At 39.8% G+C, this 13,901-nt stretch overlaps 1 protein-coding gene across 1 annotated transcript; it reads left to right on the top strand.

The window, feature by feature from the left end:
* The first annotated feature begins 658 nt into the window (after nt 1–658).
* On the top strand, nt 659–13,743 carry gle1 (GLE1 RNA export mediator). Its single transcript, XM_042422285.1, has 15 exons — nt 659–890; nt 2,822–3,064; nt 4,459–4,632; nt 6,271–6,419; nt 6,516–6,576; nt 6,690–6,947; nt 7,035–7,257; nt 8,210–8,322; nt 8,605–8,817; nt 9,823–10,013; nt 10,142–10,271; nt 11,002–11,106; nt 11,436–11,518; nt 11,636–11,699; nt 12,478–13,743. Exons 1-15 carry the CDS (start codon nt 792–794, stop codon nt 12,544–12,546), a joined length of 2,175 nt encoding a protein of 724 aa, XP_042278219.1. The 5' UTR covers nt 659–791; the 3' UTR covers nt 12,547–13,743.
* Nucleotides 13,744–13,901: the final 158 nt, after the last annotated feature.

The raw sequence follows: 13,901 nt of genomic DNA, 5'->3' as shown, positions 1-13,901 counted from the left end.
TAAAGTAAAAGTACTAATATTGCAGGCTGTGGCACATCATGAATTTCTGCAAAAGGATTTTAAATGCAGGATTACTTTTACTTTAGTACTTTTACTTTAGTACTAGTAAGTAAGTAGGATTTTTAATGCAGGGTTTTTACTCAATGGTTTATTTGTACCTTGTGGTATTGATACTTTTACTTAGATAAAGGATCTGAGTACTTCTTCCAACACTGCAGGTCGCAGAATCTGGTGGGTCACCAAATACAGTGTAACACGTGTCGGGCCTTCAGTCGACCACTTTCAGCCATTTCGTCATCCACAAAGGAGGCAATTTCTTCCAAGTCCCTGTGGTTCTTTCTCCGGAATAGACACAATTGTTTCAGAGTCCTGATACTCACAATAATCTGGTGCTGATGTGCCAAAATATTATGTATTTTGTTATTTTTGAAACCTACACTATGCTCCACAGTCCTCATTTTAACGCAGGCGGCAGACTGCTGCGTTGATATTTCCCCTTAAATAGGCAATTACATTTTTCTGGACCTTATCCTCGAAATCAGACTTTTTTCCTCTCAATTTTGCCCTAATACTCCGTTATAATTATGAATGCTGTCCAAATGAAAAAAAACTGTATTGTGCATAACAATAAATAAGAGCCGGAACCATTGAGCGTCTCGGCAGTTTAAGCGGGCGGTTTCTCGTCGGATTGTAATTGCTGTAACCTCATCCGGCATGTTCAAAACTTAGCTGAATGTAACTTGTTTGTCGTTAGTTGGTTAGTTGTTGGTTTTGTTTACCGGTCCCTCGTCATGCCTGCTGAAAGTCGACGATGGGAAACTTTAGAGGCTTTAAAAAACTCCCCAAAAGGAAATATCACATTCAACCCTTACTGGTTGGAGCGGGGCGAGGTGAGTTAATGTTAGCTCAGATATTAGCTGAGTAATGGCTGATGCTCTCCTTAATACATCCTTACTAACGTTAACCAGGCTAAATATCTCTGTTTCTAGAGCTAGTTAGCTTAACTAATCATTGATTAAAGTGACCGTTTAACCATTTAGCTCTGCAGTGAGGACAGTTAACCTCCGTTGTTTGATAAATCTTCAATACTTCTCCGATTCGTCTTAAAGTAGTCAACGCTGTTTATTTATCATTTATTTAGTTATCTGTTTCTGACTCTTAACCTAAAATTATTGAGCAAGAAGTAGAAGTTGTTCTCCATCTTTTAATTACTCTAAAAACTGTAAGTGGACACAGAATTGTGACGCAGTTTATAAACATACCTCTAGACCGGTGGTTCCCAACCTGTGGGTTGGGACCCCTGCAAGGGGTCGTGAGATGATAAAAACATATTTTGGACACACAAAATTGTGATTCTTTTGTCAAAGCTTTCTTCGTATTACTGTGTTTTACGTCCTCAAACCTCTAAAAGTTATTCAAATAAAACAAAATAAGTCTTCTTTCTAGAGCTGCAAGGTTAGTCGATCTACAGAAGATTCATCACTATTTTCAAAATTGAATAATCGTTTTAGTTATTTTTTAAGCAAAAATGAAAAAATAAGCTTGTGTCAGCTTCTCAAATGTTTGTGAAACATGATAAACGGAATATTTTTGGGTTTTGGGCTGTTAGAAGATATAACTTTTGTAACATTTTTCAGTATTTTCTGACATTTCGTGGACAAAACGATTAACAGATGAATAAAGACAATAACTAATAGCTTAACTGGTAGACAATGCAACATGTGACGAGGGGTCGCAGGTAGACTTTGCTTTATTTTAAGGGGAAACAGGTCAAAAAGGTTGGGAACCACTGATCCAGACCAATGTATCTGAGATGGGCTAAAAATTGGCTGATTTATTGATTTGTCTCCAATTCACACACACAGATACACAGATCACCTGGTGGCTATAAGGGTGTAGGTTTAACTCCATACTGTAGCAACGGGGTCAACTCTAGATGTTTCACTTCCTCAGTAAAAGTTGCTCTCAGCAGCTTTGTGAATATGTCTTCAGAGTAAACTCAAGTAGCAAGAAAAGATAACATATTTTCTGACTTCTTTATGATATATAAGGCTGTTTGCATCTTTACTAAAAGCTAAAAAGAGCCTTTACTGCCTTATCTTTGATTGTTGTTCAGATCCAGCATGATTGTTGGAGGCTATTATTATAATTGCACATTGTAAACAGTATATTGTAACAGTAATTATACTATATTCTTTCCTGAAAAACATGTACATCAGAGCCTTCTCTCAAGCTGCATGTGACCCCATCGAGACTCCACTAATTAGTAGGTTAGAGGAGCCTTTATGTTGCCTGAGAGACGAAACACTGGGCAGAAAAGCCCCAAACTTCCTGCTGCTTTTAAAGCTGAACCTTAATGAGCTTTTTCATCACCTCAAACGTCTTAACGTCAGAATTTGAACAACTAAACAAAGGGCACTGTTTAGTCAATATTAGTGAGTCATTTTATGTTGAAAAGTAAGTTCCTGTCTAGTTAAGTAGACAGGAAAGTTGTACATTTTATCTTACTGATAACGTCACTGATTGCAGATTTTCACAGTGTAGTGTGTGTGTGTATATTTTAGGCTGTATCTGACATTTGCAGGCTGGTTGACACATCCGTGACCGTGATACAATAAGATCACAGTTTTGGAGCTTACTGTGTGGTCACTCGTTCTTAAAAAATATACCAAAATAAACCAGATTTCTTCTTCTAGACTCACACTCTGTGTCCTTTTGTTGCCTGTTTTTGTTAACCCTGTTTAATTCAGCCCTTTGACACGTACTGTTTCTGTGTTTAAACACGTTCATGACTTGAGTTTTAATGTGTTTGTTCTTGCAGGATATTTTGGCAGGTTGTAAAGAGGCCATCAGCTTGTCCTCTCACTCTGGAGTCATATTGCAGCGCCTTGGCTCCTTGCCCCCGCAGAGGTCCTGCTTACTGGGCTCCAGCTCCGGAGACTCCAGTCCCGGTCTCTCTGAGCAGATCCCAGCCTCCATTTCCTCCACAGGATCCATCCCCGACATCACCGCCAAGCACACCACACTTTCTGTAACCACGTCTTTAAAGAGTGAGCATGAGCAGGTACGTCTGTCCTCCTCCACATCTGAATAAAGGCTGATTTCCCTGCGTAGGAAGGTTAAAGGAAAAATTCACCCAAAAACACAATAAAACTTGAGCTTGAGGTTCGTTGTTGATCTTGGAAACAGCAGCTTGAAAAGAAGAATAACCAAAAGTGCCACTTTTTTTATGATTTTGAAGCTTTCAGCCACATTTCATTAAGCGACTTTTTGTTATTTTAGTTACTCACTTAATATTAAAGCAGGAACAAATGAATTATGAGATAGAATATGATATGCAGACACATTAGTAAACGGAAGTACAAAAATTTCAATTTAAAAACCTTTGAAAAATTTTTTTTTTTTTTTTGAAATTCAATTAAAAATTCATTTATTAATCCATCATTTAAAGACAGAATAAGTCAATTTTGTTATTGTTAGTCATAAATTGGCAAATGTCTTTTTATTTTGAGTTTTTTTACTGCATTATTTAAATTAAATTTTGATTAATTTACTAATTTTACTACTTCGGTTTTTAAATGGTCATCAGGGAAAGTACAAAATGACTGCCTTTAGGCTGCTTCGTATATATATATATGTTGGCAAGTAATCACATGATCAGTACAGACAAGTAGTAGTCACATGATTAATGCAGACAGGTGAAGTCACATGACTTGGAAACCTTAGAATGAGCCCTTTATATCTACAGAGGGTGCAGGTTCTCTTCCACAGAGCCTGCCATGTTTCACCGCCATGTTTCTACAGTAGCCCAGAACGGACAAACCAAACACTGGCTCTAGTGAGGGCCTTTCTCGGACACTGTAGGTTCTCCTACACGCTTGGAAGAGGAGGGGAGGGGTATTCAGTTGGTTGCAATCTGCAGCCTCACCACTAGATGCCACTAAATCCTTCACACTGGTCCTGTAAAGCTCAAAGAGACGTCTTCAAATGTCTTATTTTGTCTGATCAACAGTGTCAAATATGAAGATATTCAGTTTATCGTCATGTGTGACACAGAGGAGTTTCAACCACTGAATGATTGGCATTTTTTGCTTTAAAAATGAAAAACAATCATTCAATTATCAAAATAGCTCTCCCTACTGTATATGCTGGTAATTTAATTGGATGTAATAACAGAAGGTAAATAATAAAATGTGGTTGTAAAGAAAAAAATGTTGAATTGAAATTAATTAAAGTCAGTTACTGAAAAATTTATATCACAAAAACTGGCAGCTTTTCACACAATTGTTCCTTTTTATGTTTAGTGTGTAAATAATCTTTATTTGAAATATATTATAGAGATTTAAAAAGTTGTAAATGAAGCTGGATTTGATGCTTTCTTCCCTACTTTATATTCTTCCATTTCTCCTTTTTGAATTCATCTACCCTCCTGACTCTCTGCCTCCATCTTTTCCTCAGGTTAACGCGCTGCAGGCTGGTAGTCACGAGGCGAAGGATGAAGACACGGAGGCGGACGTCGGTGAAGTCTCCAGTCCCGCGTCGTTACCCGCCATCTCCCTGCTGTCGCCCAAAGCCATGGAGACGGCCGGCCGCATCATCAAATTTGAAGAGGAACAACGAGAAAAGGCCAAGGTCAGACGGAGCGATAAGATCACCTTAACAGCTGTGTGACAAGAAGATGTTTCCTGAACAATATTTAATGGTTATTGATTATTGTAATTAAGTGTATTTTAAACAAAGACGTGAGCATTTATGTGCACAGATATAAAACAGTGTTGTTTCATTTTTGGACGTTACATCTCATCTTGGAGGGAAGAAATGCATGAATTAGATCATTCAAGAAACAATCAGTCGACTTAATGGATTAGTGAAGCAAAAGAAATGTGATCAGTTTTGATAATCGATTAATAGATTAAAGTAAAAAATACCAAACATTCTCTTCGTCCAGCCTCTCAAATGACCTGTTGGTCGGATAAAACAAGACGTTTGAAGATGTCTGACATCTGACATCCAAATAAAACCATTAAAGGAGGAGGCTGGTGATTTGCAGAACCAAACCAACAATGAATTGATCCACTAACAAGTATTGTGTGTGTGTGTGTGAAAAATTTATAATGTAGTATAAAGTCCAGAGGTTTTGTTATGTAGCTAGTGAAGCTGTAAACAGAATCACGTTCCTGCACATGCTCAGTAGCGTCTGCCTTACACAGAACTACTCTCCTGAGAATGAAAACCTGATCGCTGTTATTAGTCTTTGGAGCCGTTTCTAAACAAACTAAAGTGACCAAACTCTTCGTAATGAAGGAACATGTCACCCAGTGCAGCGATGTGACTCACTGACGTGTTTTTAATAGTTTTTGGACAACAACAAAGCTCTACGGCACAGAGGAATAAGATATATCAGGCTTTGGATGCACACACAATACTTGTTAGTAGGGCTGCAACTAACAATTATTTTCATAATTGATCTGTCGATTATTTTCTCAATTAATCGATAAGTTGTTATGTTTTGAAAATGGTGAAAAATGTTGATCACCGTTTCCTGGAGCAACTGACCGACAGTCCACAACCCAAAGATATTCAGTTTACTGTCACAGAGGACTAAAGAAACAAAAAGTATTTACATTTGAGAAGCTGGAACCAGGAAATCTTCTTTTTTTTTCTTTAAAAAATGATTCAAAACAATTATCAAAATATTAGGCGATTAATTTTATGTTGATTGACTTATCGACTAATCGTTGCAGCTCTACTTGATCAATACATTGTTGTTTTGGTTTTGCACATGAGGTTTGTTGACAATAAGAAGAATATGGAAAATTGCCGGCCTTGTCCTTTAATGGTTTTGTTAATACTACTACTTTTTATATATAAAAGCATTATTTTGAATGGACTTTTTAAATTTTTGAGTAATTTTAATTGATATTTTTGTTCATTATTTTAGTTTTTACTTAATTATCACTGGAGATCGTTAGTATATCCTTTTATTCTTGTGTCTTTCTTTGACTTATTTATGATTTTAAAGAATGTAAATATCAACCTTCTTACAACCTTTTTTATATATATGTTGAAGCATAAACAAAGTTGGACATTTAGACTTTTTAAACAAACAGATTCCTTCTCAGTGAAACTTTAAGACAATTTCTTGCCTGTTTTATATGATATATGGATGCAACCTGTTTAATGTATATGTGAATATTGAGATGTGACCCTGACATGCAGACAGGAAGCTTTGCGATCTCACCCTGATGTCTTTAAATCTGTCGGCAACAGGTGGCACTCAAACTGCGGCAGGAGGTGCAGGAGAAGCTGATGGCGGCGGTGGCGAGCTCCGGGTCAGAGCAGCTGAAGCGCTTCGAGGAGTTCATGGAGTTGAAGCAGAGGCAGGAGTACCAGAGCATGAGGGACATGATGGACAGAGAGTAAGACTCACCAGGCAAAGATTAACATTTCTGTAAAAAAATGTTATGTGCTGTCTGGTTTGCCACTAAACGGTTTTTTAACTTTCTGCACTGTAGAACTAAAGAGAGCATCGGGCGTCAAGAGAAGCTGAAGGAAGAGCAACGACACAGGATGAAGGTATGATCATAAGTTCAAATGTAGAAAGGATACTGGAGCGAGTAACACCCAAAGATTGTTGTCTGGAAACATCGTGAGGTCCGGTGTCGAGATGGTGTCCTCTGTGCCGTCAGATCCTGAACCTGCGGCTGAGGGAGGCGGAGCAGCAGCGCATGCGTGAGGCGGAGCTGGAGCGACAGCGTCAGGCAGAAGGCAGGGAGAGGCTGCGTAACCTCAACACCATTCAAGAGGAGATCCTGCAACTCAACCAGCTGCTGGAGCCGTCCACTCAGACCAAGACTAACCTCCCACCGGCCAGCCTCAGCTCCTTCAGCACCCGCGGGAACCAGCTCTGCTCCCAGGTGTCCGAAGTGGTCCGAAAGACAGCAGAGGTCGGTTTAATTTCAGGTTTAGGATCGGGGGGGCTTCTTCCCGGAGAGCGAGAGGAAATACGATTGTACAACGTCTTTTTTTTACAGGGAGAGTTTCCCAGCGTGGAGGACATGACCGTGGCGGAGCGAGCCCTCCACGAGATGAGGGCTCTGATCCGGTTGATGCAGGAGGAGGTGGCCAAGGTTCAGGAGAGGAAGAAGAAGGAGCAGGAGGATGAAGAGGAGCGCAGGAAGCAGGTGGAGCAGCAGGCGCAGCAAGAAGCGCAGAAGAAGGCGGCGCAGTCGGCCAAAGAGAAGGCACAGAGGAAAGGTGAGAGAGAGAGAGAGAGAATGGCTCTACATGGAAAAGACCATCCTCACTGGATGGAAGGAAATCTTTGGGCAGCTGTAAAGTTACAAAAATTGATTTGATGATTTATTTTGATATAGTTAAAGCGACTGTAATATATTTTTTGAGCTAACAGTGTGTAATGTGTTGGTCGTGGCTCGTAGTGATGAACCTACAGAGAATTATCAGAGACTCTGCAGCTCCTCTCGGCTGAACGGAGCTTTATAGTGAGTTTCAGCTCATTGTTTATCTGTCCGGCTGCAACTTTACTGTTTTGGTTCACTCTCAGCGCTCTCATAGCGTCGTTTTCAGAGAAAAAGCCGTAAAAAGCCACTGTTCACTACTGGCTCAGCACCAATGGCAAACAGACACAGTTATCTGTAGACTAGCTGGTGAACAAAGTGGAGCATTTAGCAGCTAAAGAGCCAGATATTTCCCTCAGGAGTTGGTAGAGAGCAAAAACAGAGTTAAAAGAGAGTGAATATTGGACTTACATTCACCAGGTGGACAGAAACACGACTCCAAATGAATGATAATGTTGCTCCGTAACTGCTGGATGTGGAAATAAGCAACTGTTTGCTAACAAGTTCAACATATCAATTTAAAGTTGATGATACGTCAATGTTCACAAATTGTTCCTGCTGCCCCCAAGTGGACAGAAAAATTAATGCAGGTTTAAAGTCAGTCAAAGTCGAGACTTATTTGATTTTTATTGAATTCTTTAGTTAAGGTAGTTTCATTGAGATCATGGTCTCTTTTTCAAGTGAGACGTGTGTTCAAGAATGAACAGTTTACGTACGGACAGATCCACAGAAAATTCACATTCACACAAATTTGTCTAATTTTAATTTCAAAGATGGTGCAGCTTAATATTTTTTGATGCGTCATGCTGGCAGACAGAATCCAATATTTGACAGTAATTATCTTCCCACAGGGCTGCAGAACAGCGCTGAAGACAGCACATTGAAATGGTACAAGGAGCTGCAGGCGTCAGCTGCTCAGTGCGCTCAGTCCTTCGAACAACTCAACTCCCCGAAAGACAACCAGGTGGGTTTGTGCTTCTCTGCATGAATGCTTATAATCTAACCATGAAATTCCCACCAGCCTCCGAGTAAAAGGCACTTTGGTAGAGATTTGCTGCATGAAATAGCAGTAAAATAAAAACATAAAAGTCTAAAATTGGCACAATTTTCATTTGAATCAGGAACTATATGGTCTAAGAATAAGCCATCATGTTAAGCACTGCTGTGGCAATAAATAAAGGACAGTGATGATAATAATTTATTCATAACTGGGACTCTGTGCTTAATTTCTCTTCTCTGCACTCAGACAAAGAAACTGAAGCTGGAGCTTCAGAAGGCGGCCACCATCCCCGTCAGTCAAATCTCCAGCAACTCCGGATCTCAGCTCAGAGAAATCTTTGATAAGATCGACAAGCTGCTGTCGGGACGGGCGGTGGTGTCGGGGGGGAAGTCTGTCTCCACCTCCCAGCATCCGCAGGGCCTGGACTTCGTCAGCTACAAACTGGCTGAGAAGTTTGTGGTGAGTCTGTCTGGCGCCGTTTGATACATCGTCACACAAATCCTTTAAACCGTAGAAATGATGCAGTTTATATACCTAACTCATATGTATCGTTGCTACTACTACATATCCAATCTGTGTTTGTGTAAGCGAGTTAGTAGACTTGTCGGTGGGTGGTGATTCACCACAAAACCTGGCCCTTACATTACCCACAATCCAACTCAACCACTGCTAATTCGGTGTGAAATTCAGGTGTGTTATGCTAGTAGCGGCTGATGTAGCATGGAGCTGCTAGCCTCCAGCAGAGATGAGGAGCTACAGAGGTCTGGTAACCTCACTTCTATCTAACTCTAAACCCTCAGATGTTTTTTACTTTTCAAACTTGTAGTCTTCAGCCCCAGCTGACGCTGTATGGAGCTATTTCCCCATCTTTATTCAAGAGCGTGGTATATCAATTTGAGAGCATAATTTATTGAATATAATAAAAGGCATTTTTACAGATGTAATCACACAAACATTTACTACAGAGCTTATTTCACTATGAATCTGTTACCTTGTTGAGGGGATGCATTTAATAAATACCAAATACTTGTTTAAAATTAGGGCTGTCATGGGAATTTATCCTGACTTACAGATAAATTTACTACATGGGTAATTACACTAGAAATGACACTGGCACTATCTCTCAGAAATCTGTCTGGAATAAGATCCAAGCCAGTTGCTTTGTTTGTGTGTGATGTGGATTGACACGTCCTTACCCTTTCCACTGAAATAGGACTCATCTCAAATACATCAGGAACAACGTTTTTGGCTTCCATTATAATTGCATTTTATTACACGTATTACATGTGCATGTGGCAAATAAACCTTTACATTGACCTGAATTTGATGTCCTTGCACATGGGAAATGGGTTTGTAAAAGTCTGAAGTATAAAATCCAGTGTGTAAACATCTGTCTGTGTGTGTGCGAATGATTGTGCACACATCCCGGCTACTGTGCCTTGACAACCTCATTTTCCCTTGTAGAAACAAGGAGAGGAGGAAGTAGCATCTCACCACGAAGCAGCGTTCCCCATCGCTGTGGTGGCGTCTGGTGTCTGGGAGCTGCACCCCCGGGTGGGAGACCTCATCCTCGCCCACCTGCACAAGAAATGCCCGTATGCAGTCCCAAACTACCCTCCGATGAAGGACGGCACGCCTGTGGAGGAGTATCAGAGGTCAGTGTTGTTACATACGGCTCTCACGGCTCGTTATGTTTGATAAATCCTGAATGAATGAAAAAAGAAGAAAATAATTTTACATAGAAAATATACGTATTTAGTGGGGTTTTCCCTCTCTTCTACAGAATTCTTGGTTACCGTGTCGACGACTCCGGGGTCGAAGGTCAGGACAGTTTCCTGAAGAGGATGTCTGGGATGATCCGCCTCTACGCCGCCGTGATCCAGCTGAGGTGGCCCTACGGCTCCAAACAGGGGGTAAGAACTGTCTCACTTCCTGTTCAGGTCCCTCTTAGTGCATTAATTCATTTCAGAATGAAAAGAGACAAATGTAGAACCAAAATGAACACAAAGAGTTAACAAGATTAGTAGGGCTGTAGTCTGCTGGTCGACTGGTCGATTAGTTGGTCGATATGCTCTCGTCTGACTAATTTCTCATTGGTCGAATAATCTCTGTGTTACTTTCATAAGGAGAAAAGTGCGACATCAATAGCTTTCCAACAGTAAGCCATTATTTCCTGCGGCGGGAGGGACAGACTAACAAATTACCTGTGAAAACGGGGGTGTTAGTGAGGGTGTGAAGGAGGTTAGCTCCAAAGTTAGCAACAATGGGTTAGCCTAACCTGACAACACAAAACAGAGAAATACAAAACGGAGAAATGTGTAGCTGCTGAGTTTACTGTGCTCTCTGTCCCGTCATCAGTCCCAAAAATCAAATATGTTTTAATAAAATCTTCATGAGAAGGACTTGTGGACATTTGTAAGATTAGAGTCTTTACATATCACACACTGTATGACTTTTATCTGCCGACTGAACCAGACTGGAACAGAACCGCTCAAGCTCTGATCGGTCACCGCAACCGAATCATATTCATAATCATCTCAACAGTCGTCATGTGTGTCCCCGCCTTTAGTGAGGCGGCATATTGAAATGTTCTAGTACGAGTTATTCACTGTTGACTTATGTCACACATTTTTCGTGTTTCAGTCTTTTCCTCACGGCCTGAACCACGGCTGGCGTTGGTTGGCTCAGATGCTTAATATGGAGCCTCTGGCCGACATCACAGCGACACTGCTGTTCGACTTCCTGGAGGTGAGTGTTACTTTTTAAACATGTGGGAGGGATTGTTTTGTTTTACTGCTGATCTTTCAAAAGAGTGTAGGTTAGTTTATTTATCTGTTCTGTTATCGTAGGCACTTAACATATGATGCATGCAGGTTAATTTTGATTGTAGCTGGTATTTAGTTGGTACAGTGATATTCATCATCATGTTGCTGTGTTGTTTTCATGAAACTTTGGAACAGGCTGGGGATAAAGGGAAATTAAGTTTATTCCATTACTGTGGTCAATGAAAGCAGCTGTGGGAGTAAATGTGACTTAAACTCCAGTGAAGTTTGTGTTTGCTCTTGTGTTTCCTTCAGGTTTGTGGAAATGCTCTGATGAAGCAGTATCAGGGGCAGTTCTGGAAACTCATCCTGCTTCTGAAAGAGGAATACTTCCCCAGGTACACACTCACTTAACATCTAAAACATGTTGCAGCAGTAAAGCTTACCAGCAGCTGTCGCCATGAGCTGACCTCCTTCTGTTTGATGTATTGAATATGTCTCTTTGGCGTCTCCAGGATTGAAGCGGTGACCAGCAGCGGGCAGATGGGCTCAGTCATCAGACTCAAGCAGTTTCTAGAGGTACATTATATCTGCTAATGTTAGCATTTGCTTATACAATTACAATTTAACGTAGGAGACGCTTTTATCCAAAGCAATGTACATCTGAGAGCTGATACAACACAAGCAGGGATCTAGTCAGGAAAGAACAACATGAGTAAGTACCATAAAGCCAAGTCTGAGTCTGACAGGATGTAGGTGCCAACAGGTAGTGCATAGAGGCAACGCATTGAGTACATAGAAAAGGACTAACCAGTCAGTGTCCTTGCTTGGTAGACTCACAGGTCACAATTAGGTCTTCACACAATAAATCACAGTCAGTTTAAGTGGAAGAAAGGTGTGACACCGTCTCTCCTAAAATGATCCTCAACAATTTTTCTAGATAGCAGATATCTAAAGCTGCAGTGATTAGTTGCAACTATTAAATTAATCTCCAACTATTTTGACAATCAATTAATCATTTCGAGTCATTTCTTAAGAAAAAATGTTCCAGCCTCTCAAAAATGTTCTGTTTCTTTAGTCTTCTATGACAGTAAACTGAATATCTTTGGGTTGTGGACTGTTGGTTTGGACAAAATAAGGCATTTAGGTGTCATCTTTGGGAAACAGCGATTGACATTTTTTCACCATTCTGACATTTTATAGACTAAGCAATTAATTGAGAAAATAATCAACAGATGAATCATGAAAATAATCACTACTCTAATTATCAAAAATATGACTGTGATGATGAAATAAAATAAGACTCTCTGATTTTGGTTTGTTTCTTGTTTAAAAACTTTTGTCTTCGCACTTGTAGACATCGCTGCAGAGCCGACAGATCAGTCCGCCCAAAGGCCAGCTGAGCTCCAACTTCTGGAGGTCGTGAGGGACGAGGAGGTTGAGAAGACATCTTGGATGTTGCTGCATGACGCTGTTTAGTCTTGAACAAGGCAAAGGAGTGAGTGATCTGATGCTGGGAAACCTCTCCTGCTGCCATTCAGGGGGGGAAAAAGTTGAAGCTGCGAGGAAAGACGGAAGTCGGCTACCTGCTCTGGTTTATTTACTGGATGTCCCGAACAGCTGATCAGCAGGGATTTAATGGATGAAGACACAGTAGAGGCCAAGTTTAACTACATTTTTAGACTATAAGATGGTGCCAAGAAAAGAATCATTTATCAAGTTTTGGAGATTATAATGATTAATGATATAATGTTATATTTTTGTCCTAATTCTTCAAAACAGTGAAGGTAGCACTTTCAGACAAACACACTGCAATCCTCTCGACTTTCTTTCGGGCCGTCCTTTACAGTCTTGAAATTATTTTCTGAGTGTCCTGGTCCAGATGTCTGTCTGTACTGCACTGATAATTTGATTTATTGCTTTTTAAAGCTTTAGTATATACAATTCATGACTGTGCAACAGAAAACACCCAGCAGAGCCATGTTTGTTTTTTCTTAAATGCAATGATTATGCGTTGTGTTGAGATAAAATCTCTCCTTTACATTTTTGTGAAGTGCCTGAGTCTAAATCCTCCAAATGAATAAGTTTTCCATCATATTGTTCAGCTGTTTCTATCAGTTTTACTGTTAGTTTGTTGATATTCCAGCTGTTTATTTTACCAACGAAATTCAGTTACGAAAAGGTCTCTACTGTTTTTATTCAGTGGCTTCTCAAATCAAAATTGTGTCGAACGATTTGAACGTTTAGCTATTTATATATATTTTTTTATTATTCCACCATGTGGAAATAGAATTTGTGGTTTTGATGAACTCTTTGTTTAATCATTGTGAATGAAGTTGCCTCAAGATTAGAAATATGTATAACAGATTTAATTCAGTATTTCCAAAAAAAACAAATGATTTGAACAGAGAAACAGAAATCTGAACACGACTCAAGGCTTTGAAGTAAAATCCGGTGTGCTTCGCTTTTTGTGAAGAGCAGAGCTGAGGTTTGTTCTTTTCAAAATGTGAATATTTACATGATGTAGACACATGTGTTAAGTACTGAATGATTGTAATCTTCAGGAATCTGTAAAAATGTCTGTCTAAACCAAAAGTCTAAAATAAACCTCATCACCAGTTTATTTGATTGTTTTACTTGTCATTTTTGTTTTCACCCTCCATAAAAAGGTAAATTTAGTTAATCAATGTGTTGGTCAACAGAAAATATCTCCAACAATTTTGACAACTGATTAATCATTGAGTCATTAAAGAAAATATACTAAAATTCTTAGCTTCTTAA

Source organism: Thunnus maccoyii, chromosome 9, assembly GCF_910596095.1.
Source record: "Thunnus maccoyii chromosome 9, fThuMac1.1, whole genome shotgun sequence".
NCBI lineage: Eukaryota > Metazoa > Chordata > Actinopteri > Scombriformes > Scombridae > Thunnus > Thunnus maccoyii.
This window is presented reverse-complemented; position numbering and strand designations above follow the sequence as displayed.